This window comes from Lissotriton vulgaris, chromosome 6 (genome assembly GCF_964263255.1).
Source record: "Lissotriton vulgaris chromosome 6, aLisVul1.2, whole genome shotgun sequence".
Lineage (NCBI taxonomy): Eukaryota > Metazoa > Chordata > Amphibia > Caudata > Salamandridae > Lissotriton > Lissotriton vulgaris.
Window position 1 is genome coordinate 1,452,100,467 of NC_141694.1, and position 27,461 is coordinate 1,452,127,927.

The 27,461-nt window shown below is 40.2% G+C and overlaps 1 protein-coding gene across 1 annotated transcript in view; it reads right to left on the reverse strand.

Annotated features, from left to right (window-relative positions):
• Nucleotides 1-27,461, reverse strand: part of LOC147708987 (uncharacterized) — a 540,404-nt gene that overhangs the window by 101,126 nt on the left and 411,817 nt on the right. Inside the window, exons 16-18 of the mRNA XM_086927584.1 lie at nt 14,782-15,016; nt 9,927-10,105; nt 5,557-5,696 (exon numbers count right to left, since the gene is read on the reverse strand). Coding sequence (XP_086783710.1) covers nt 5,557-5,696; nt 9,927-10,105; nt 14,782-15,016 — 554 coding nt within the window. The remainder of the gene's footprint in view (nt 1-5,556; nt 5,697-9,926; nt 10,106-14,781; nt 15,017-27,461) is intronic.

Genomic DNA, 27,461 nt, shown 5'->3' on the forward strand with positions numbered 1-27,461 from the left:
CCGGTGCTCAGCATTAAAAACATCGCCGCTATCGGTGGTATTTTCCACGGTGTTAGTGCTTTAACATCAATGGGAACACATATGTGATAGTAAATCCTGTAACAGCCTCAGTATTTCACATTATCGCGTGAAAACAAAAGTTGTTTTCACACAGTAATGTGTGCCTTGTAATTAGGGGACGGGGTGGATTTAGTTTTATTTACCACACTGTTATGTTAACGATGTCGAATGTTTGATTAGAGGAGGCTTTAACAGTTTTGCGATAAACTTTTCTCGCAACGCCTCTTTTTGTGATAGGGTGTTTTGCCCTCCAACCACATTTTGAATGTGCTTTGACCTACGCCCACTTTGCATGTTACTTTCTTAGTATACGTAACATATGCAAAGTGGTCTTACGGCAGGCGATGTAATGCCGTTTTCAAGAAGGTGCAGCAGAATATTTTCAGGGATAGGTAAAACATTAACGCCGCTTTTATCGGCAGAAAACTGCAGATATAGTGGCGATAACAGCGTTGATAATATGCTTTATGAATTGCAATCGAATCTAATGTTAGATGTAAAGACAAGTAACGTAGGTTTCGGTTGCAATCATACATCATATTATGAAGGCTATTATCATCGTTTTATCGGCAGTGTCCTGTGGATGAAATCGACGATAATGTATTACGTCTCCTTCATAATATTCCGAAGTATCATCGCTTTTTTGCATAATTGTCCTGAAAAAAAGCGTCGATACTTCAGCTTGTGAATAGAGCTCTTTTTGGTACAATGAGTTAGTTCTGAAAAGAACTTTTTTTAAATTTTTTTTAAACAAGTGTTATGTTGTTTTTGATTTTTTAAACTTGCACCGACATTTTCAACTGTGACACAGGATCAAAATGAAATGAAAAAATGTATCTTTTCTCGAAGCATTTATGACTCTCAATTTTTAGTTTAATAAGATTGAGGCTCTGCTCTCCGTACAGAAGAATTTCTCCACAGTCGTTGGCTTTCATGTGCACCTTCGCTAAATATGGTCTCAAGTCCATCTCTGCACTCGATGGAGATACAGGTCATCGATCAGAAGATGTGCTGGCCACCTCTGATGGTAATAGCGTGGCCAGGGCTCTTGTCGATGCCTTTGCAAAATGCACAGGGTGCACTTGTTTGACATGCCGCACCATGGTATGTATGGAAAAGGAATTTTTTTTGTCGGATTTCCTCTTGAGAGAACCGAGTTACATATCGTGCAGGTTACTTTTGGCGCATTCACTTTCTTTTGATCTTCAGGATAAGTGAAAAATTGCCAGATAAAAGATTCTTTTTATCTTTTTAAAGGTAGTCGATCAGTTTCTTCAGATTCGGAAGATAAATGCGGAACGGCAGCCATTTCAGCAAAGTCTTCCGAAAGATGTTGGACGTTGTTCTCTCTTGAGAGTAGAAAAGATAGTGAGGGAAGTGGGTGGAGTGCTCCGTGTAAATTCCAGAATAGAAACTACTAAGAACCAATTGGAAGTGTTGTTTTCAAGTCACATGACTTCACATGCGCGTCTCAGGACGTGTACGCGGTGACAGTATCTAGTCACTTACGTTATTTTGAAGTAGCGGTCTAATTCAGCGACGTTTCAAAACGTGAAAAGGAGTAAATCCAAACACATCCGGATTTTTGTATTCTGAGCTCGATTCAACCATACAATTGTTAAACTATAAAACCTTTTATATTTCTAAAAAAAATACCAAGGTGTGTACATCCGGTCACGCACGAAAGTTTAAAAAGACATTCGGCTCCATTTAATGAAAAGTTTCATAACAATAAAAAAGAAGCCTAGGTTCAGTCTCTTTGACGTACTATAAGTTCTTTGATGGGTCTATGAAGAAATTCAATGAGTTCAAATTGCAAAGTTTTCATGAAATATATAGGCGGGTGCGCACACTCGGTCGCGCACGAAAGCCTGGAAAGGCGATGTCCATTTTATTGACAACTGGTGCCGAGAGTGCGCGCACCGGGTCGCGCACGAAAGTTTAGAAAGGCTATTTTTATTTACAGACAAATTTCAATACGTTCAAAATAAGGCAAGGTACAGACTTTCTAATTCAGTACCGCTTTACAAGGAGTCTCTATGCAACCTGAACAGTGAAGAAAACGGCTTGTTTCCGAAAAAAATATTCCCAGAACTTTATTGACAAAAGTATAGGTAGCATTCACGATATAGTTCTGAATTAGCATTTTAAAAACCTATGAAATTCACTGAAAAAACCATAGGTTTTACACACGTTATAGTTAGGAAGTAGCATTTAAAAAACCTATGAAATTCACTGAAAAAACCATAGGTTTTACACACGTTATAGTTAGGAAGTAGCATTTAAAAAACCTATGAAATTCACTGAAAAAACCATAGGTTTTACACACGTTATAGTTAGGAAGTAGCATTTACAAAACCTATGAAATTCACTAAAAAAACCATAGGTTTTACACACGTTATAGTTAGGAAGTAGCATTTACAAAACCTATGAAATTCACTGAAAAAAACATAGGTTTGACACATGTTATAGTTAGCTGGACATTTCACTCATATAAAACCAATGAAATTCCCCTGTTATAGTTACTTCAGCTAACTATAACTTGCGCGCCCGTAATGCACTGCTGATGATGTCACATATTACATCACTCATCACATGGTCAGTGACATCACTCTTGACATCACTGATAACATCTAATATGTCACATATGTTGTCTTCAACATATAGGAATAGTATGTCACTGATTCAGGCATGTATGCAATATGTAAAAACTCTTAATGTACCATATTAACACTAAGACACTCTTGGTAATAATAAAGAAACAATAACCTATATAGATATAATGTTTCAATGATATAGCTACTCATCAACACATTCAGCCACTAAAATAGAAACTGATAGACAGACACAGATATGTACATATTTAAATATTACTCAGTAACCCATGTACTCATTAAGATATATTTAATCAGTCAGTTATAGAATCTATTTTTCACCCAAAAAACAACCGGTTATACATTTATATACTACATTTTTGTTCAACCAACTTTCAGAACTACATATATAAAATATATGTAATTTTTAAAACTAACCTATTTAATAGATGATGTCATGAGTGATGTGATGTGTGATATCATCAGCAGTGCATTGCGGGCGCGCGAGTTATAGTTAGCTGAAGTAACTATAACGGGGGAATTTCATTGGTTTTATATGAGTGAAATGTCCAGCTAACTATAACATGTGTCAAACCTATGGTTTTTTCAGTGAATATATATATATATGTATATATATATATATATTTTTTTAATTAGATCAATGTGATTGTATAGCCCATCTCAAAATTAATCTTTGAAAGAAAATGCTATCTACTCTTATTTTTTGCTGTCCACAGATTTTCCAGTTGGCATTGAGACCATTTATGTTCAATTAAAACACACAAAAAACAAAGACACAAACAAATTTGGCGAAAAAAAATAGCCTTCTTATCTTCAATTAGCAAATACAACAACTAAAAATGAAGGAATGGTAATTCTGAACAGATATATCAAAAGATTCTCTACCTCTGATGGTATAGGAATGGAGATGAATTTGGGAACTGGTAACAATTTAGTTTTTTTATAGATAAAGATAGAAAACAAACTCATCAAACATATATACATAAGATTTTTAAGTTCAATACAAATTATTTTTGTGATTGAAACAATTCTGATAGTTATTGATCCAACATTTTATTTTAGCATATACTAGTTGGTTACTGTATTCCTGTATTATTCAGGAGTGGGAGCTGTATGCCAAGCTGCGAATGGACCTTACATCTTGAGGTACAGAAAGTGGGTAGAACAACCAATAAAGCTATTGAAGAACATGTCTTCCTGGGGGACTGTTTTATTGATATCTTTATCTCCATCAAAACCTCTGTCCACTCTTTTGATATATTCCTTGTAATGCATCAGCTCTATGGAGAATTAGATATGATTTGCAGACCTTCAGTTTCTCTTCAGAAGGCAAAGGACAAACAACTTAAGAAAGTAGCCTAGCAAGTGGCCAATAAGTGTCCTCTGTCCTGTTCCCAATTTGTAATTTCCAATGAATAACAAGTGTTTTATCTGTAAATGTTCCCTAATTTGTGTCATATAAAATACATGGGCACATGCAATTCCTTTATAAAAGCCTGTATCTAATCTTCTTATTACCCATGACTAGTAACATCTTCAGTCAACTGTAATAAAGAAATTACAAAGCTGCTCAACTATAATAATAAATTACAATTGTATCATCACAATACCTCCTACCAGAGTTCGCAGCCAGGGTGAAAAGCAGGTCATAAAGCATAATTATAGCTGCAATTTAAACAAGGAAAATATGAACTAGCCTCCCTTCTTCTGGTATCCTTTTCTGAAAAGAAAAAGTGATCAGCAGTAGGTGATATTTATTGCAACACGTTTTTTCCACGCTTTAGGTCATTGCAGAAAATATATAATTTCTGCATATTTCTACACGTTCTGAGCCATAGCACTTTGAGCCCAAATTATATTAAGCAAAATCTAATTTCTTTTTTGCAAAAATTACTAACTGCTTTTTGGAGTGTTTAATGTCACAGTACAGGTTCTGCTTATACTTGTCAGCAATGAACATGAAAGAGAAAGAAGCTAAGGATTTAAGAAGTTAGTGGGAAGGGTGATGGTATGACGATGAATGATAAGGATTAAAGTATCCCCGGCCTAAATTATTCGGATATTGCAAGTCATCTTGGAGCTCCATCACCTTATAAAGGAACACAGTCTTTGGCCTTGTTCCTCTAAATGGTCATGAAACATCTTGGTGACTTGCAATACCCTTAAAATGTACAGCAGATGGAACTTTATCACATACATAAACCAACAAGCGCACGCCTTGCGCTGACGAGGAGAGGAGGAGGCAGCAGGGGGAGGGGAAGAGAGGAGGGGGCCTGCGCCGGATTCCCTTGCGGATGCGAGTAGGAACCAGTATCCCCTGCCTAAATCATAAGGATATTGCAAGTCATCTTGGAGCACCATCTCCTTATAAAGGAACACGGTCTTTGGCCTCTTTCCTCTAAATGGTCATGAAACATCTTGGTGACTTGCAATACCCTTAAAATGTACAGCAGGTGGAACGTTATCCCATACATAAGCCAGCGCCTCGCGCTGAGGAGTGGAGGAGGCAGCAGGGGAAGGGGAAGAGAGGAGGGGGCCTGCGCCGGATTCCCTTGCGGGAGCTAGCAGGAGCCATATGTCAAAGCTCGCTCCCGCAAGGGAATCGCCAAAAATGCACGCGTTGCTATTGAAGGCAATGCAATGCGTGCACGTTTTTGGCAGCCACACTGAATCGACGGCTAAAGGTCTTTTTCCTAAGCAGCGCATGCGCCCTGCGTAGGCGAGACCTAAAAACAAATCAGTATAACAGCAATGATACAAATGTTGCTTTTGCAGTGAATTCTCTACTACCTGATTACAGCAGGCATAATATGAAGAACTTCAGCTGAATACGCACTCAGAATACACATAGCAACAGAGAGCAGTGAAAACCAATGTGTACCTCTGGAGCCATAACTATAACTTCTTCATAAAGGCGGCATGCCTCAGTTAATGTTTCCGGTGTTCGAGACAGGGCCCGTGCTAGGCCGAGGCGAGGCACATAGGAGACTCGGTTGATTTGCACAGGGCCAGTCACAGAATCTGTAAAAAAATATATATACAATATAGAGTGAGAACATTTTGCCAGAATGCTCGTACACTAGCAAATTTGAATAAACAAACACATATTGTCAAATAATTGTTTATGACTGAAATCCTGTAAATTCACAATAGTGTTCCAGTAAAACAATATCGTGGTTTGTGGCTTACTAAACTGAGAAAGACTGAGGCAAGTGTGCATATATTCTGAAGTGAAAAGGCACCAATATTGGGCATTTTCTCATAAATGTACACTTTTTGTGTTGAGAACACACAGCAATAGCATTTTATAAAAAAATTCTCTTTTATACCTTGACTTCAAATTGCATTGCTTAACTACGTGTCAATGGAAAGACCTCTAACCATAAAATTAAAACTGCAAACAATAGACAAAGGATTTCAGTGCCATTTCCCATACATGAACCAGTGCCCTTAGCCCTTCATTAATCAGACCCAGCTTCTAAGCCCGTCACTAACAATATAAATGTGAAAATTGTACCAGCGGGTGTGTATTTAAAAAGTGGCAATTTCTCATTAGCATGGGAACACGTCCATGAAAATTAGAGAATTACTGTGTTACTGTGACAGCTTCCATAAGGCTGCAAAGTTCATGCTGAATGGCAACCGTTCACGATGTACAAACGAGTATATGGGGTGCACATATGTATATGCCCTTCAATGGGAAACATACTATGTTTGCACATGCACAGCCTTTACCCCAGTGTTTGTGATGCACTGCATGTCCCTACATAATTGAGTGCAGTTTGGTACTGCATCAATCCTCAAGAGGATCCTTGGCATTTGAAGGAGGCTAACGATCCTCTTGAGGATTGATGCAGTACCAAGCTCTTGGGCACATAGTTTATGACATTTTTTGCCACAATGCGCTGTCTATCAAGGCACATGCCCAAAGTAGGGTGAATACCTAGAAAATTGATAAATCCTGGACAGCAAATGTAAAAAATCAGGACAAGGTCAAAATTCAGGACAACGGTCAATTTTACAAATACATCTGAGGAAGTCGCGTAATCTTAAAATAGAAGGGCGACACAAGTACAAGTCAAAGTAGGTTCATATTCTTTGGTTTGTATATTATATAGAAGTATTGATCACATATTCACATAAAGCTGGATTTATTGAAGGATTTTGAAAATTAACAAACATACACACTTAGCAGAATTTGACAGCCGACATCAGGGACAGTTAGAAATTCCTGTTTCATGAATGAAACTGACAGATTCAGCTCCCTGTTGCTGAACATGCACTTAAGAGTTCATAATCAGCTCTCTATTACTGAACAATTATTTAAGAGTTCATTGGCAGTAGCGCAACTCATTTAGATTTTCTTTTTGAATGTGTACTATTTAATCAGAGCTAGAAGATTTAAGAGGAAGTTTGTTCCATAGAGAAAATGAATATAAGTCTGAGCAGCAATATTTGAAACTAACCTGGATCTGAAATTCTACTTTAGCAAGTTTGATATAGCACCTCTTCCGTGTATCAATGTAGGTGAATTTAATATAGGAAACAAATAATTTCTACAGGTAGTTATAAATGCCTGTAATGGCATATCCCACTTTTGTGTTATCAGGGATTTCCTGAACCTCGTCTTCTCTACAGTGTGTCTGGCCCTCCTCCTCTGACCACTGCGCTATTGCATTTTTTCATTTTGTAATTGGTGGAGACACACAGAACCTCCATATCATGGCTATTGTCATTTTATCTGTCAATAACATGAGATCCAGAAACTTGTTTTTCGCTTTTCTTCCCTTAGGTCATCGGAAGAAACCCAACAAACAACATTCTGCCTTGCCTCTATGTAGTACACGGCAATGACTAAATAACAAAAGGCATATGGTTTCCATTTAATATCAGCATATTACGGTCCAACGCAATTAGGGTCCAGTCCTCTTCTTAGTGTAAAAAGATGAGATTTAATCAATTTAATTTTAATCTGGTAACAGACTCAAACTCACACAGAGAGGCCACAATTGCTGCTATACCGATCTTCACATCTCTGATGAATAGCAAAATATCAACATATCATCTGCGTAAAGTGATACCGAGTGGATTCCCTCACTTAGTGGGATGTACCATAGACAGCGTTCCACAAGTAATTTAGCTGGGACCAGTGACAGCCCTGCAGCACTCATATTGCTCCGGGAGTCAGATATTTGTATACTTCAACGCTAGCCATTGGTCATGCATATAACATTGATATTTTTCATGGCCCTCCGATGCCAAACTTCCTAAAGGGATGGAACACAAACAGTTAATGTATCACATTAGAGGCCTTCTCAATATCAAGGGCAGGAGTGCAGAATGGGGCCATACCAATGTTGCCTCCTCCAGGATTACAAATAGCCTTCTAGCATTTAAACAAAGTGGTTTGAGTCAGGAAAAATATTTCTGGTCAGGGTCGACCAATTTAGGCATTTCATTCCTTCAATATTTGGCAATACATCTGTCATGGAGAAGAGGAGATGAATCCACATGTCTATGCTGTGTGATGACCTATCCATGACCAGGACACAGATGATTCTGGTTACAGTTTACTTATCCTTTTGGACCATTACACCCAGGTGTCTGACAAAGCCCACACACCATCAGATCAGGAACTCCAATTCTGACCCAGTGGTAATAAAGGTGCATATTGTTGGCACAAAACAAATAACTATACATTGTTGAGTGTAATTTAGTCTCCTTTGAAGCTTGAGGAAGCTAAAATAAAATCCTTCCCTGTTGGTGAGAGGAACTATAAAAGCTCAGGAGGACCTCTGCATTGAGAAAGAGACCTTTGCCCTCACATTTGCTTTCCTGACTGAAGTCTTTTGCAGGAGCCCTTAGAACAACATTTCATGCAAAAACAGACCCCTGAAGGTTGGGTCTTACAAATCTTCAGACTTAGATTCTGAATATAAAAAAGAAATGAAAGTGGACATTTTACCACATAACTTGACTTGATTGCCGCATCTCTTGACTTTATTCTGGATAGTAATCTCTTCTTCAAAACCCAAATTGCCAGAAGATCTAAACAGCAAGAAAATTAAACTCCAAATCTACCTGTTGGTAGAGGAATTTTCTTAGATGATTTGAAGGATACATGGGAGGTAGATCTGTGTGGAGTCCTCAGCGACTCAAAATGGACTTGTATATTGGCTTACCTCCACATAGAATTGCAAAATGCCAGTAAGAAGATTCAATTTAACTTCTTACACAAAGTATACATGACACCAAAGAAAATCTATTACCTTCCCTACATTGCATTAAGATTCACTTAGCCTTATGGTGGGTGCACAGCGGCACACTTTGACCTATGGTGTAGGAATGCTCAATAACCATGGAATATTGTGAGGAGCTTCAGGTCTATAATTAACGCTCTGGCGCTCTCTCGCCTGGCTGGTGGCAACACCGTTCTTGCCGGTGTTCCTGACTCCATCCTGGTCTCACCGAAGAACACCTACATGCCACAGCAAGACTCCAAGGGTACCACATCACCCAACAGTAAATGAACTACACTGACCCCCACATCAAAGACTCCATAATTCTCTCGACCTACTGCACCACATGCAAGGTGGTAACAACCAGTGTCTATCTGACCGGAATGGTCCAATAGAAAACAGGATTCAACAACATTACTAAGAAAAGAACTTGTGTCATTTTGATCTGCACTCCCAAAATCTGGAGTAGCATCCCTTTGCAAAGAAGCTTAAGACCGATCCCTTCTAGGAGCACGTCATTAAGCACCAACAAAATGCCTTGCACCTCCTCCTTGGTCCTAGATCACTCCTGCTGTACCACCAGTGCTTAATTTATGTGTGTGGGGGGGGGAGCACTGGGGTCCTCGCCAGAAGGGTACTGCAGCTTGCACCACCCATTGTCCCTGCGAGCGCTGCCAATGACAGTACCAACACAACTACTTACCATTACACTCCTACAAATACTACAATTAAGTCTATTACAGACCCCCAAAGCAATACAAATAGCTTGAGAGGCAGGCATTAGTCATTTTTTATGTATACTGAATTAGTAAACAACTGCTATTGTGTTTATCTCTAAATTAGACAAACAGGTTCACCGTGTGGCAGACTGTCATAAGTGCTGATGTTAACAATTAAGTGTCGGTCCCACCACAGGAGACTACCAGCTCAAATTAAGCACTGCGCCTCCCTGTATATGCAGTCTCAGTCTAGAAAACACACACATGTGCACTATAGAACTCATCTGTTTTACCTGGAGCAGGGACAGGCTTCACTTCAGGCTGCGCAGCAACAGATTTTTCTGCCAAGCCCGCAGCTGGAGGAACGGGTGCTACCTTCACCGGTTTTCCAGATGTAGTATTTGCAAGTTTAGGTTTGGCAGACACCGTCTCTGTGGTTTTACCAGGTGTAGAGCCAATGGTGCCCCGCCCCCTGGTAGAATTGTAAGAGAATGAACAAATGAGTTACTGATAAACTATTACACTAAAAAGCAAACAATAAATATCAACATTTCAAACATGATTGCAAAAGTTACTATGATAATCTAAAAAATGTAAACCCTGAAATGCATAAATAATAAAGAAAAACAAATGTAAAGACCCACCACTAAACATATGCCTAAACATGACCCTCAAAGCAACCTATGCTTAATTGTAAATTAAAGTCGAAAACTAAATTTAAGCCTGAGCCTGGCCTAATGCTAATGTTATCCCTAACCTAATCTCTAACATGGCTAACCCCACCTAAGCCATGCCCCCTCACCCATAAGACTAATGCTAACCTTAAGAAACCAAATTTAATTCTAAACTTTGATGTAAATATCAGTAAAATATGTTTACTAACTGTTTTCCACATAAGTCATTTGAGAAATAAAACTATTTATTCCTTACATTTTCAGTATTTGTGTTTAAGTAGTATGTATGAAGCCGGTCAAATGGCTGTATTAAGTGCTCACTGCTGCCATCTGCTGTGAGATACATATCACAAGTTAGAGTCACTAAACGACCAGTTGAGCCCTCCATTTTACCAAGGTCTGTAAAGTCGGTACACTACAATGAATTATATACTGCGCTTAGAAGCAGCAGAAGTATAGTACGAAGCACTGTGTAAAAACCGACGATTACAGTTACTATGCCAACTCACGCGGGAAAATAATTATCTTAAATGTACATTAAAAAAAAATTAGAGTGAGACCCGAGCAATACTTCATCTTTGATACCATTTAAAAGCAGCGGCTACATCAAGCAGTTTAACATCCAAAGCAGACTTGTTTCATGTTCGGCGAGGTGAATTATCCGCCGTGTACAGCAGCCACGCCCGAAGCAGGTGTTTAAAGCAAAAGAACATGACTGGTATTCTGTTCATTGTGTCTTCAAAACATCTGCAGGTTCAACATTTGACTAATATCTATTAGTGCAAAAACGAGGATAATTTAAAAAAAGGTTTCTCTGTACTTAAAAAAAATGCAATATATTAATTATTGGTGTTTAGCCCTCCCATTGCCCTTGTTCAGCCGCTCCTATTTGTGAAGACTGCCCCTCCTCTGTAATAGGTATGCGGAGGTAGATTGTGTGGAAAGAGGCTCACAATAGGTAAGAGCACCTTAAAAGTGAGCACAATTGAATGGATGACTGGATATAATAGATGTTTTTTCCCTACAATCTAGGAGCAGAAATTTAATAAATCGTAGTATACAATCTGGCCTTTTTCAATACTGTTGGTTCTTTCTGAATCCTAGTCCACATGGCTGGCTAAACACAAACACACATCAGAGTTGGTGGTGTGGAGTTTCAAACAAAAGCCACAACACACGTTAGTTTATGATTTGTTTGTTCCATAGCATTTGAATGCTCAAAGTTTGAAATGCAGCTCAAATCTTATATTTACACGTCCTCGTGAGACACTGAAGTTAATTACTTTGGACGTTACACACAAGTAAGCACTGGCAAAGCCAACTGATCTCCCTTTGCCAATCCTTTTTTTGATTGCTGGTATGGGCTACTCCACTATGGCGCAAACACTAGCTCTCAAACACAAAATGATGAGCTCTTGAGGTACATAAACTTTGTTCCTGGATGGCTTTTTATGGTTTCCTCCGATGCTCTACTTGCTTAATAATCCATGGGACCTTTCTCGTTGAATTTACAGCCGCTGTTTACAGGCCTTTAATTGACTTCAGCTACGTCCGACACACACTTTCCTTTACATGTCATACCAAGTCACAGTGAACCTCGTGATTTTTTGGAAACGTCGGACTGCAGTCAGATCTCTTAACAATCAGTTACCTATGACTAAGACATTCACTGGATACTTATTTTCCCAGTTGTTCTCTCGATAACAATCAAAAGGACGAAACATGTATACAACAATATTATTGGACTCAACTTTAAACCCATGACAGGTCTCGAGATTACTTTCTAACTGTCTGAAAGTGTGCTCCAACCACTTTGTTTTCACAGCAAATAGTGGTGGTCAGCCATCTTAGACTGCCATTTCTTATAGTATCCAGATGGCCGTCACTTTACCTCTAGGCGCAACCTAGCAATCATCTAGGAAGTATAGAAAATAATATCCCAGTATGGTAGAATGTTATTTTGTGTACTTCCAAGATGACAGCCACGTTGCTTCTAGAGACAGCATTATTGGAAGTATATAAAATGATGCTCGAGTAGCGGGTGCATCCTAGATTGTTATGTTTTGGCGCAGCCGATAGGTGGGTGGTTGGTACTGAATACTGTTGGCTTTCCCAGGCCTTGTTTACGTACTGGGAAGCAAGTGCAGACAAAATTATCTGAAATTGTATGCTACTGAAAGCAAACACTGGCAAAGCCAACAGGTCTAGCTTTACTGCAGTAAAACCTCCTGCAGACAACATTTGAAAGCCTGTGTTTGCATGCATTACACATATTAATTATGCAAGCAAATTCAGCCTTTCTTTGCTAGCACTGCCCTGATTCTTGGATACACTTTGACAAGGAAAGGAAAGGATAGGGACATTTTTCTCGAAGCTCAGTCGAACTATTATAAACAAATTAAACTGGCCAGAAAAAACTATCTCTCCCTTCAACTTGCCGAGGCTGGTAACAATCCAAGGGAATTATTTAAAATTTTGCAAAGTTTTGTGAAACCCATAGCCAGTGAAAGCCCGGACGATGCCTCACAAACTCTTTGTGATGAGATCTCCAGGTTTTTCGAAGATAAAATTAATCTTATCTACAACAAAATTGTGGCCTCACAAAATGCAGGAGGAACTTCGTCACCTTCACCTGATCCACCAATGCCAAACAAAAATTCCTTCCTTACAATCCCACCAGTTAGTGATTCAGACCTCCCACTCCTCATTAACCATATGAAAACCGGCTCTCCCAATGATCTCCTCCCTGCAAAAATGGTGCCCCCTCTGATCTCCATCTTGGGACCCTCTATTCAGTCTGTAATGAATACTTCACTGGCAAAGGGACAAGTCCCTAGGGAGTGTAAGATTGCGGTGGTAAACCCCATCAGGAAGAAGGCTGCTTCCCCCTGGACGGATCTTTCCAACCTCCGCCCCATCTCCCTCCTACCATACATCGGTAAGATGACAGAGAAGCACGTAAACACCCACTTATCTAACTATATCGAGGCAGCGGATGGCCTGGACCCGTCACAATCTGAGTTCAGGCCAAATCACAGCACCGAATCGGCCCTACTTGCAGTGTCCAATAACATCAGGATGACACTGGATGACGGCGGGTCCATGATTCTGGTGTTGTTGGATTTATCCGCTGCCTTCGACACGGTGTCTCATGAAGTGCTTCTCGACCGTCTGAGGGATGTAGGGTTGGGAGGAGTGGCGCTGTCCTGGATGGAAAGCTTTCTCTCCTCCCGATCCCAAGAAGTCAGGCTGGGCTCTCATAAATCCATCTCCAGGGAGCTCACCAGGGGTGTGCCACAGGGCTCATGCCTAAGCCCCACATTATTTAATGTGTATGTGGCCCCCCTGGCCGACTTGGTGAGGTCTTATGGGTTTACCCCGGTGTCCTACGCCGATGACACCCAACTTCTGTTCCCTTTTAAAACCTTCACCCCTGCACTGCAAAAGTCTTTTTCAGAAGGAATGAAGGCAGTATCAAGATGGATGGCGGAGAACTGCTTACAGTGCAATGTGGGCAAAACAGAGGTCCTACTGTTTGGGGAGGCGGTGACATTGTGGTCTGATGAATGGTGGCCCGCAGAACTAGGACCAGTACCTATCCCAAAGCAGACTGTTAAAAATCTAGGAGTACTGTTTGATCAAGACCTGACCTTCAAACATCATGTCGATCAAGTCGCGGGCACATGTTTTAGGATCATTGGTCTACTGAAAAGGGTGTTCCCTTACTTACCTGATAATCACAGGAAGACTCTAGTCCAGGCATTAGTTACCAGTAGATTGGACTACTGCAATGGCCTTCTTTTTTCAACTAATGAAGGCCAAATGAACAAAATGCAAGTAGTCCAAAATATGGCGGCGAGGTTAGTCCTCAATGCTCCACCCAGGACCCCCTCCCAACCTCTACTGGCGAAACTTCACTGGTTGCCTGTGCGGCAACGCACTAAATTTAAAATTCTGTGTACGATTCACAAATGCTTGATAGGGAAGGGCCCCAAATATCTCTCTAAAGCATTTCAACCCTACATCCCTGGCCGCTCCTTACGATCCAGCAGCCTTCACCTATTACAGGTCCCTAAAATAAGAAAGTCTCGTCAGGGAGGCCGGGCCCTGGCACACACTGGACCAGTGCTCTGGAATTCCGTTTCCCCTACATTAAAAACCATTACCAATCACCTTCTTTTCCGTAAAGTCCTCAAAACAAATATTTTCAGTAACAGTTAATCTTTTCACTTTTTTTAATCACTGAAACGATCATGCACAGGACAGTTTCTCCCACTGGCAAAAGCGCAGAGATACCCCTTCGGGGGTTTATTCAGGCGCTATAAAAGCACATAAATAAATAAAATAAATATACCCCACCTCAGTCTAGGTATGAGAGCTTTGATGAACTAGACCATAAATAGTATTTAAAACAGGTTAAAACAATTTGCCATACATGACTAGAAATATGGTCTTGCAGTCAGTTTAAGATTACCTAGCTGCAACGGAAGCAGCTCCTCGACCAACATTTCCACCTCTCGGGGCTCCTCGCGTGCTCGGTGGGGTGGGTTTTGCAATTGTTGGTGCAGGTGCTCCTTTTATGGAAGAGGCGGTGCCTTTCCCTCTGCTGCTTGCCATAGGAGGAGCTGGCAATTTCCCTGCTGGCTCTTGCACCTTCTTTGGTGCTTTTGCTTCCTCAGCAGCCTTCCATGCTTGCCACCAAGCTTGATCTAGGGGTATTTTAAAATATAACTGTTTAAAGTGCATGCCAACAATCAATACGCTCACCTTTAGCTACATAGACTGAGTTGCTAAAATAAGAACTTGTTTTAGGAATTCTCAAATTGTATCAGAATGAAGTAGCAGGGCAGACCCGTGGCTTAACCGTTGCGCTACCTGACTTCTAAGCAAAGAAATATTCACGTTGGAATTCATGTTCTGATAAATGATTGGCAAACGCTAGCGCTGAAAACTTGTTTCACATAAAATTCTTCCATCCCCCTACTACAAAAATGAATATATTAAAATGAAAGGTTCAATGAAAATTAAAAAACTAAGACATAACTTTTAAAAAAATTGTTGCATACAAAAATGACGATCTGCAGGTACATAAACATTAGTTCAACATTTTACTTAACTGTAATAAGTTATCATTTTGTTGTATGAATATTGTAAATAAGGTGGTGAGCTCGCCGCCAAACTCTTTCGATCCTCACATTCTCAATCATGTACATACACGAACTTGTCCATAACAATTCCCCCCCACTTTTAAAGTACCTACGACAACATACCTCAAACCTACTTCATATGCCCCACTATTTCCTATTCATCAATACATGAATAGCTTTCAACCTCCTTTAACCCCTTGGACGCTCATGACGAGCTGAGCTCGTCATGACCCACGGTGCTCCGGTGCTCATGACGAGCTCAGCTCGTCATGGCCCGTGGAACGCTCAGGTGCGGGGAGAATTCCCCCGCTGTGTTGAGCTTCCGCGGGAGGCAATACACCTGTGACGAGCTGAGCTCGTCATGAGCACAGGAGCGCCGAAGCTCATGACGAGCTCAGCTCGTCATGAGCATGGGGGCGCTGTGCGCGCCCCTCTTTCCCCCCCCAGCACAGCGGGGGATTAACCCCCACAGCGAAGGGGTTCACAAGCATACCATCACATTTATTTACATCACCAACCACTTAACCTCCATTTATGAGAGCCTTGTGAAAAGTTTTTTTGGTAACTTTTACCACTATCCAAGCAGGGGCGTAGCTAGAGCTTCTGGCGCCCGGGGCTATCCCTCAGATTGCCGCCCATGGCCGATAGAGGGAGGCAGAGGGGGGATGCGGAAAAAAGGACGTATTTGCTCCGGATCTCCCAATGAAGACAACCGTGTAGCTTAACTCTTTCGCGCCAAAAACCTCCAGCTTGTTATTGATATATAGACGTTCTTTTCACACAAGACCTAGTGACTTAGAGAAATCGCACACTGCTTTTGTGTTCTGACATTCTTGGCATGCTTTACATCATAACGTTAGACATACTCCATTATTGCATCCTGTTACCATGTATTTTTAAAATTATTCCTCATCACCACATTCAGTAACTTCCAGCCTGGGTTGTGACCCCTAGCTATGTATGTGCCCATCCATTTCTGGTGCTTTCCAGCAGTTTTAAGATCTTCTTGTAGTTTCTCGTTGCTCAAATGGGTGTAATTTATAATATTGATATGTTTCCCTCATTTTCATTGCTTGATTTTGCTCACGCGGAAGTGTCACTCATAGTTGTTGAAATGTCACTCATAATTACACTGAAATTCAAAAAATGTCACACATAGCAATCTGAAACCTTGCTATGCATTATGATGCTATTTATTTCAAAAAGTCATATTGAGCAGCTTAATAAAAATCAATTTGTAGATTACAGCACTGCACGCAGCGCCACCAGATATTATTAACCTGAGGCTGAAAGTAAGTTGCATGGCTAGTCTAAGTAATTACATTACAATACAATGAGGCATGATGGGGGGGGGCAAGCCTCAGGAGAAGAGGCTGACTGGGGTACACATAGCCTAGATATCTATGCTGTATTATTTCAAAAAGACACTTCGAGACACTGAGCAGTAATAATCCTAAAACTAAACGCAGGATCCATCCCCAGCCAGACTCCCTCTTTGCATCTGGCTGTATCCCTAGCTGGGAATAACCCCCACAATCATGCTCTACGCTGCCTCCAGTCTTGACTGTTCACCAGTGAATGCAGCCGGTACCTGTGCAGGGGAGCCCGACCACTGCTGTCCTCAATGTTCGGCCTCATGGGAGCCCTAATGAATGCACTGATTGCTGCAGCAGTACTAGAATAGAAACTTAATAGGAGTTTACTGCAAAAGAAAGCAGAATGGTAAACTGCAGAGCACTTAGTGGTTCTGGTGCGGCACCCTGTAATTTGTAATGCCTTAAGCAGCCGCCGAGAATTGCATACATGGGGTGTACGATCAACATAGGCCTCCTCAAACCCAGACTTAAGGATATAAAACAAATTGTAGTATTTGAACATCTGTATGACAATCCTTGGTCTGATATTCAATAGAAAAGGGATATTGGGAATTTCCCTAGGTATCAGAGGTGTCAATAATTATATTCTCTGAGCAAAGGCATGTTTGTTGCATGCTTACGTACCCTAGAGCAGAAGAATTCCATAAAAGGTGAAGTGATTATTCCAGTGAGCAGTTGGAGATTAACGGGGGCACATTGAGTAAATTTCGTAGGACAAAGGTTACTAGATGAGCCACATACACATAACTTATGGTTGGTCACAGCCAAAAGGCTCACTGTATTGAGAAAATGCTTGAAAGTAACCAAACCAAGAAGTGGGCAGTTCTAGCAGTAGCAGTAAAATCTGGTAATGGGGAGAGATTTCTCAGGAATAACAACAATTTGAGGTTGAGAAGCGCCTGTCATATTTGGTGGTTCTGAGTAGACAAGTACTGCTGTCTGACTGATACCATCTGCAGGAGACTGACACGCAACTCCAGGGTCACCACTAATACAAGGGAGAAGCCCATGCTGACTCACCCACTGGGAACCACAAGTTCCACAATCCCCACTGACTTTGCACCTGTGCTTGACCTCAATAGGAATATAGGGAGTGTTGACTGTCATATCTGCTGTTCTGCGGGTGCAAGTACTGATGTCTGGTTGATACCGTCTGGAGGAGCATGTCACACATCCCCAGGGTCACCGCCAATACACGGGGGAACCCGGGGAAGGCCTTCCGGACAAGACCCACTATCCCCTCTCCGTGCTCTCCCTGCACACTTGTGCGCAACCACACTGTGGATATCAAGAGCGTTGCAGTACCACAGTGCAGGACGCGCCCGGGCCCAGAGTGGGCCCATCCTGCGTGCGTCAGGAAGAGGCGGGGCGGGGTCACCCCCCTTGACTTCTCTCCTCTGCATTCCTGGCCGGGGTAGCAGGCCTTGGCGCAAGTAAAAAAAAAATCCGTAGGGAAATGAAGACGCCATATATCAAATAACTTAGTAGTTTTAAGAAACGTTTTAAAAGCAAAATGAACCTTAGAGGGATGACATTTTATCTGAGATAATCTATCTAGTAAAGGATCAGAGATAACATTAAACTCACCAGCAACAATCAAAGGGGCATTCCCAATTTTTAGCACCTCTGTTGCAAAATTGGACCACAAAGCAGGATCATCCGCAGTGGGTCCATAAACATTTAATAAAAATATAATAGAGTCATGAACTTTAACTTTAACAATTAAGTATCTTCCCTCTGTATCTGTAAATTTACTCAAAATTTGGCAATGAGATTTCTTTGCAAATAGTATAGCCACACCATTTTTCTTGCCATTAGCAGGAGAAGAAACAATACTGTCAACCCATTTTCTTTTCATATAATCTAGGATTTTATCATCAACATAAGTTTCCTGTAAAAAACAAAAATCAGCTTTGGAACTGCCTAAATAATCTAAAATCTTAGTACGCTTAACTGGATGGCGCAAACCTTTAACATTTAACAAAATTACTTTAATGTTAGCCATAGTGGAAGAGGAAGAAAGAAAAAGAGAAGAAGAGGATAGTGAGGAAAAGCACATATAAGAAGATGTGAGTAGCTCTAGAAAATATAAAAGGTATAGGAGAAGGTAAAACATAGAAAAAAAGACAAACAAAATACATAAATGTGAACAGTGAAACGCACACATGCTCTACAAGCATGGTCGAAACCGTTGGAGCCCAGAAATTGAAAGATTACGTATAAAGTTGTCAGCAAAAATCATATTCAAGTAGTAGGGTCATGAGTGTCCATTGAATGCTGCAATTGGAGATCAAGAAAATGTCTTAGTTCCTCTGGTCGGTGAAAGGATATTGAGAAATTGTCTTTCCATATGCGCATTATAGAAGGATCAAAAAGGCCATATTTGAATCCAAGACTTCTCAACTGTGGGCGAAGGTCAAAAAATTCCTTACGTATTGCAACAGTTTCTTTAGTCTTGATGAATAAAGATTTTATTGCCATTGACCATCAATGAGGGAATTTCTCTTGCTGCTTTCCTGATCAGAACCAAATGATGACGAAAAACTTTAAATATCATTTGTCTTGGTTTGGTATGTTGAGGATTGCGTTGAGAAGGGATTCTGTGGGCTTTGTCAACTTCAAATTTTTCTGGAAATTTTATATTTAACCCCTCCCACGCTTGTGACGGAACCGTCACGCCCCTCGGGTGGGCTGTGCTGGTGACGGAACGGTTCCGTCACGGCCCGCTCGCCGTGCCTGCGGGGCGCTGATTTTACGCCTGCGCTGCGCGTTCTATTGAGCGGGCGGGGCCATGACGGAACCGTTACGTCACAAGCACAGCTCACCTGAGGGGCGTGATGGAGCGGTTCCGTCACCAGCGCGGGAGCACCGCGCGCCCCCCCACCCCTTAGCACTGCGGCGGAATAGCCGCAGCAGTGAAAGAGTTAAAAGATCAGGAATCAGGTTTTACAAATATAATCGACAATTAGATCCCCCAACTTCTTCTGGTAAATTAAATATGCGAAGGTTGTATTGTCTATTACGATTTTCCATATCCAAAAGATGTGAGCACATAGGAGATATTTTTGTCACCAGTGGGGTAAAAGCATCTATTTTGGCTTTATTATCTTATATCTTGATTGAATTATCAGAGATTTTCATAGACAAACTGGCCATTTCTTTTCGCACATTTTTAACTTCTGTTGCAATAGTCTCAGTATTAGCACGAAGTGCTTGAATTTCTTCTAAAATTAAAGACAATAAAGCTTCAGATGACTCTACCACTTTCGATTTTATTGGAGGAGGTGAAACCTGCTGTCTCCTTTTATTGTTACCAGGATTTTTAGTTTCCATTTTTGAGAAGAAAATTAACTGGCTTTGAATTAAAATAAACAAATAAGTAATGTCAGAGTAAATAAAGAAAAAGATAATAAGCACTCCTCAAAAAAGACTGGTGCAGCAGCTAAAAAGGACTGTGGGTGTGGCTAGGCCCAAACCAGGCCCTTTCCTGAAGTATACTCCGCCCCCCTGACAGACAATCCAGGCAGTACCTCTCTGGAGAGATGGGAGCAGGGACCACAAAGCTCAAAACACCACCTCCGTCGACCAAAAAAGCATGAAACCTCCTCAGCTAGTAAGTGGTACTATAACTAGCACAGCAACCACATTTGCGCCGCTTTTCTGACAGAGAAACGTAGTTTTTGATGTAAAACGGGTGAAAAAACAAAGGAGCTCAGTCCGCAGCGGCCATCTTGAATTGGCGCGCTCGCGCGAGTCATTTTTCACATTTTTCTAAAAGATTGCAGTTGCAGACACAAGTCTGATTGGAATAGGTAGGTACCTAAAGGCCCCACAAGGCATGAAAAAAAGCAGTTAGTGACCTTCTGTCTTTTGCTAAGGAGATTTCGTGATAGGGTAAGCCAGAGATTGATTAAAAAGAGAATTTTGCTTCACCATTTCTGGCCAAATATTGAATATTAGGAAGTGAGTGGCAATCCACCAAGATGTTTTTATTTAACGGTCTAATGGCAGCACATACTTGTGCCAGGATTATGCTTCGCCCCAATGGGAAGGACCCGTTCAGAAGAGTTTTCTCCTTCACTAACTTATTCAGCAAGCAATTGATCAATATACTTGCTCAAGATCACCCGCCATGCTAAATGGAACATACATAAGTTTGTGAACTATTGGTATAGCTTCCTTTTTAAACATCATTTTATGCTTGAAAACTTGACCATTCCCAGTTCATTCTCAAATACGCCTTTATATTTCTTGAGAAGAGCTTGAACATTTTTTGTGTCCAGTTTCATTAACAATATAAGAGTATCTGTGCTTGGCCTCCACACCATCCCAGTTGACCCAGGTCACTTCAACCCAAACACGGTGACAATTGAAAGCAACATAAAAATTGGCATTAATTTTACAATCTGAAATAGTTATTGTGTTTATAAAGTATCCCATCATTTCAATTGTTGTTTCCCAAATGCTAATGAATGTACACCAGAATGAAATAAAATATCTCACCAATGTTACCTGAAATTCTCATCCAAAATAAGGGTAATGGGAGAACCAGAGTTTATTACTGTAATTTTTCAACATCACCAATTGATATTATTCAAATTGGCTCTCCATCTTTGCGAGAAACCAGAACCTCAATAGACAAATCTACATTGTGACGAGAAACCTGCAATGGACCTGAGACTTTCACAACCTTGAAGATTTGCACTTTTCTCTTGCTACTAAGACACATCTGTGCGAAATGCCCTAACTTTTTGTACTTTAAAATGTTGCATCCCCAAAGCAAGACCACACTTACAATTCATCAAGCTGTTCTAGAAACACACTTAAGGCAAAAATAATCTTACTTGATTCTTTTTTTTAATTTTTATTTTTTAATATTTTTGTCCTCATACGCCATTAAACCATTCCAGAGATATTCGATGTCCACTGTGGCCCCTGACTGGTTCGCACCACCGTAAACCCTCTGGTCAAAAATGGAAAGCACTTTACACAGAGCTACTCGATTTCAGTCTGTCCCGCACTACTAACTAGGTGACCATCGGGACTAACCCAAGTAGTAAAGTATTCCATGTAGAGGCTTAATCATTGGACATGATTCTCCATTTATTATAAATTATCCAACCAGGAATTACATGGTATCCAAAACTGCTTTTTCTTTTCACTCTTATTTATCATCCTAGCTATATCTAATTTAACTACGTATTTAATAGAATTTACCCAGTCTAAGAAAGTAGGAGGTGCTGATTTAATCCAACACTTACAAATTTTTCTCCGAGCTAATATTATAAGGTAAAAACACAACTTATTTTTATCCAATGCTAATATCTCATAGTTTGGAAGTAAACCAAAAAATACCAATAAGATGCTCACCTCTATTTCGAAACCAAATATTTCTGTCATACCACTAATGACTGAACTCCAAAATAAATTCAACGCTGGGCAACTTAACAACATGTGCTCATGCTCTGCTTTATCCAACTGGCCCTTTGGACAGCAGGGAACTGTACCCTTTGCAAACTTAGACAACTTGGCGGGTGACCAATACACTCTGTGGAGACAGAAAATGTGATTTCTTCTTAAATTGGCAGCATATACAGTAAAATATAGTAGGCCATAAGATACTTGCCATAGAGTCTCTGTGCAGGAACCCATCAAGCATTCTCGCCACAGTTGTGTTGGAAGGATAAAATCTTCATCTGCCAATTCAGTCAAAAGCCAATATAAATTTGCCACTTCTTTCTTGTTCCGATGATTCTTTCTTAAAGTTGACTCCATCTCATTTATGTTACCGACTGCAAAGCCGCTTGACTGTGACCAGCTTTTTATTTGTATATAATTGAATTTAGAAAGTTGGTTATTTGTTTTGTCCTTCAGAGCTTCCCATGGTAACACACTAGCTTCTGGAATAAGTTGGGCCCATGAATTAAGCCCTGCTGCTTTAAGTGGTGCCACTAATAGATTTTTAGTCCGTTCCGGAGACCCTGGTGTGTCCCAAATAGGGACCATTGCGCTAAAAATAACTCATCTTGAGAAGTTTCCTAACTTTATACCAGATACTGGCCAAGTCTTTCAAAATCTTTAAACGGACCTTCTTAAAAAAACGTGGATCTCCAAATTTATATAAAAAGGCTTGGTCTCCACCCTTTACATCTTGCAACATTGCCTTTAACATGTTGCCTATATCTGAACTATTTGGTTCCCACATAAGCATTTTCCCTGTTTTTAATAGACATACCCATGCATAGTATATCAGATCCGGCGCACATAGGCCACCCTTATTCTTTCTTCGTCGTAGCTTTTTATACGAAATTCTAATTCCTTTCAAAGCCCAGATAAAGGAATTGATTTTTCCCTGAATTTTCTTCAATCCAGTTTCTTTAAATGCTAAGGGTATGTTTTGAAAAAGAAAAATACATTTTGGCAGAAGCATCATTTTGACCAGGTTAACCCTACCAATTAATGTCAAAGGTAAGTACGCCCAGTTTTTTAAGGATTCTGACAATTCTTTATCTGCTCTGTGTAAATTTGTATCAGTTAAATCATTGATATTTTGAGTGATCCTGATGCCCAGATATCTTATTTCTTTAGTTAAAGAGTAGTTAATAGACTGCACATCCACATTCCACGCCATGCATTTAGTTTTAGACTGATTTATCTTGTATCCCGAGAACTTCCTGAACTGCTCGGCTATATCATATATACAGGGAATGGCCATTTCTAAATCAGATGTATAGATCAACATATCATCTGCATGAAGTTAGACATTTTTTTCCCAATCTTTACACTTAAAAGGAAGTATGTGGTCATTGCTTCTGATCTCAGTGAATGGTTCAATATACAAATTAAAAAGCAGAGGTGAAAGGGGACAACCCTGCCTGGTCCCTCTTTGGATTGGTATTGGGGAGGAGAGGTTGCTATTTATTAGTATTCTAGCTGTTGGAGTATGATAAATTGGAGAAATTGCCCTACAAAAGTTTTTACCCAGGTTATGTTTATTTAAAATAATATTTAAATATGACCAATTAACCCGGTCGAACGCCTTTGTGGCAACGAGCGTAATAATAGCCATCGGAGTTTTATGTACAGTCGCCATGTCTATGGCCCCAATTAAATTGTATGTTAAATCTTGAATACATCTCCCTCCCTCTCACAAAGCCCTTTTGATCTTCCTGAATTAGGTCAGCTATGATCCCGTTCAATTTCTCAGCTAAAATCTTAGTGAAGATTTTATAGTCCAAATTCAGCAGAGAGATCGGCCTATATGAATCACACTGTCGGGGCGGCTTAGATGGTTTCAATATTAATGCTACCGATGCCTCATCCCAAGAGGGTGGCAAACTACCACCTTTTTAAAATATATGAGAAAATAAACAAACCGTTATCGGAGCCAGAACCTCTCTTAAGTTTCTGTACAATTCTGCTGGGAGACCATCAGGTCCTGCCGCCTTCCCTTTTTTCCCTGAATCTATTGCCATTTTAATTTCAGTTTGACTTATTGGTCTATTGAGATCATCAGACTTTACCTCAGAATTTTTTTTAAGGGGAATATTCTCCAACCATGCATCTATACTATAAGCCTGTAATGTTAAATCCTCCTTATATACTTTATTAAAATGGTCATAAAAGGCTTCTTCAATTTCTTGCTGAGTTTTACGTAGTTTCCCACTATTCCCACAAACTATTTCTTTTATGTTAGCTTTGAGAGTGCAAGCCACGGTAGGACACAACCTAAAAATCTGTTTAAAAAACAGGAGGTCCATGCAATATTGTGGACACGGGCAGCTCTGGGAATCCGACAGGGGAGAAGGGCCACGGCAAGGCTTCCCCTGCATAATTGGAAGGCTAGAGTGTGCTGTAACAAGAAACTTGCTCTCCCACAATGCACTAAGTCTGCAGTAGGAAACACAAAGTTGTGGATTAGATCTAAGCTTTTAGGCACCAGTGTGACTTTCCCCACAAGGCTGGATTGCATGGAATCAGCACACTCAACCAATTCAATTCAATCTGTCGTGGTTGATAGGATTTCTAAAAAGAAAAGTAAAGAACCTTCAGAGCCTAACTTGAAATATCGGTATACTTTAAGGAGTACTTGTACGGCCCCACCGGATCTTCCTAAAGCTACTGAGTTAGACTTACCGACATACCAGAAGATTACAGCGAGTGAGGTTGTGAACTCTAAAAGTCAGACTACAGTTGTTAAATTAAAAAATAAGAGGAAGTTAAAAACAGAGTCACAAAGGCATTTAAACGCGAAATTTACACCCTCACTCAAAGATTACTTTAAAACAACCCCCAGTACTCTGGTATTAAAACTGGTAAAGTCTAGCCTTACTGAAATGGAAAAGGGTAGCACCAGTATGTGAATGGCCTCTCAGTTTCCAGAGGGTATATTAACCCCTAATAAATATCAAGCTCTAGCTGCAGAAGAGGGCTTGGAAGAGGTCTTGGAAGAGGGTTCGGTAGAGAGTGTAACTATAAATCATGATGATGGATCAAAATCTACCGCGGATGCCACTCAATCTGAGGATAGACAGGATGTTGAACATGTTGAGAGGGAAGCTGGCAAGGATCTGGTAGAAGACACACTAAGTTCCTCAGTTGTAGGTCTCTTACAATCCGTAATGGATCAAATGAGTAGTAGATTTAAGGTGTCAGAGCAAAATCAAGCAGACATTAAAGAATTCTGGGAGAAGATGGAAGAGAAGTTAGATTCCCTGACACAAAGAACGGCGGAGATGGAAAGCAAAGTGGAGGAGCTTACCATTAAAGTCAGCGAGAATACTAGAGACCTCTTCAAGTTAAAACAACAAGAAAGAGGCATGCAGGACAAGCTTGAATCTATTGAAAACTCCCAACGAAGGAATAATTTGCGATTACTTAAAGTCCCAGAAGGAGCAGAAGGAGCTGCTATAAAAGACTTTGTAGTTAAATCGATTAAAGACACAATTAAAATTGACTGTACAGAACAGGCTTTAGCTGCGGACATTCAGAGGGTGCACAGAGGCCCGTTTAAACTTAGCCCAAATAAAACCAGGCCCAGGAAAATCGGATTCATTTTTTGACCTACAATTTAAAGGATGACATTTTGAATAAAGCGCTAAATGTAAACACACTGAGCGTAGAAGGATTTTCGCTCCAAATTCGATCTGATGTCTCCTCTATTACAGCGTCAAAACAGTGGGAGCTGGGGAAGCTAATAGATCTTTTTAAACAATCTGGTGCAACAGCTCAGTTGAAATTTCCCGCAACTTTAAAAGTGATGTTTAATAACAAAATTAATGTTTTTAGAAGAGTTGAGGACACAGAGGCATTTCTACAGTCTATTTCCAACCAAGGAGCAGGATCGGCTCCTCAGCAACTCATAGGCTCAAAAAGGAACGATCAATGAATAATAACGATTATGACTAATATGCAGACGCAGAGAAATTTATATATTTGAGTTTTCATTATCCCGACCACGAGGGAGCTCTCATAGGCCAGAGTCGAGCCACAAGAGGTGGGGGAGTTCTCCAGGGGAGCACTTGGGGGAGGGGTATAGAACTATTGCACTGGGTGGGGAGCATAGGGAAAAAATCCCCAATTTTATTTTTCCAAATCACCATATTAATTTTCAGATGATGCCACATAGATATTTGAGGTATATGAGGAATAATAATGAAGGCCATAACTGATGCAGTAAGATATTTAAGAGTGATGCCCTGGAATTTAAATGGTCTTAGAGTGAAACCTAGAATGGAAAGAATACTTCAATATATAAAAACTGCGGCAGAGCAAATTTTAACCCTGCAAGAAACTCATCTTACTGAGTTGGAAATGAAGGATTTATGTAAAAAGAGGAAGTGGATTTATGAAGTAATATGTACCTCACAAAACACTGCAACTAAGGGAGTGGCTATAATTATTAAATATTCAGCATTATTAGTGGAAAATTCTAAGGTATATAAAGGGGGTAGATGGGTCATAGCCAGAATAAAATTTCATTCATATAAATTCACGATTGCGGGGTACTACGGTCCTAACTTGGATGATTCATCTCCTCCAAAAGAATTATTATCTGAATTATTACCTTTTCAGGACTCTTTAATTCTGGCGGGCAATTTTGTTTTAGATCCTGTCCTGGATAGGTCGGTAAATAGTAGATCAGCTCAGAATCGTGGGATGAGATCGTTGCTAAAACACACAATGAAACATCAAGGCTGGGTGGATATATGGAGGGCAAGGATGGGCATCAGGAGGGGTTATACTTTTCATAACAAAAAGTATAATCATAAATCTAGATTGGATTTCTTTTTAATTGACACCGAGTTGAAAGAATGGGTAAAAGAGATAAGACATTTAGGGGCTCACCTTTCAGATCATGTACCGGTTATATTATCTCTAAAACTCCCAAGTACCCCGATTAATAGGAGATGGACTTTAGATCGTGTGATCTTGTTAGATCAGGATGTAATCAGTAGTTTAACAACTGACACAGTAAGTTACTTCCAGACTAACTTGGGAACTGCATCTATTGAAATAGTTTGGGATGCTTATAAAGCTTTCTTGAGAGGTAGGATAACTGCCATCCAAATCATTAGGCTAAAGAAATATAAGGCAGAAATAGGAAATATTGAACGTAAAATATTGGATCT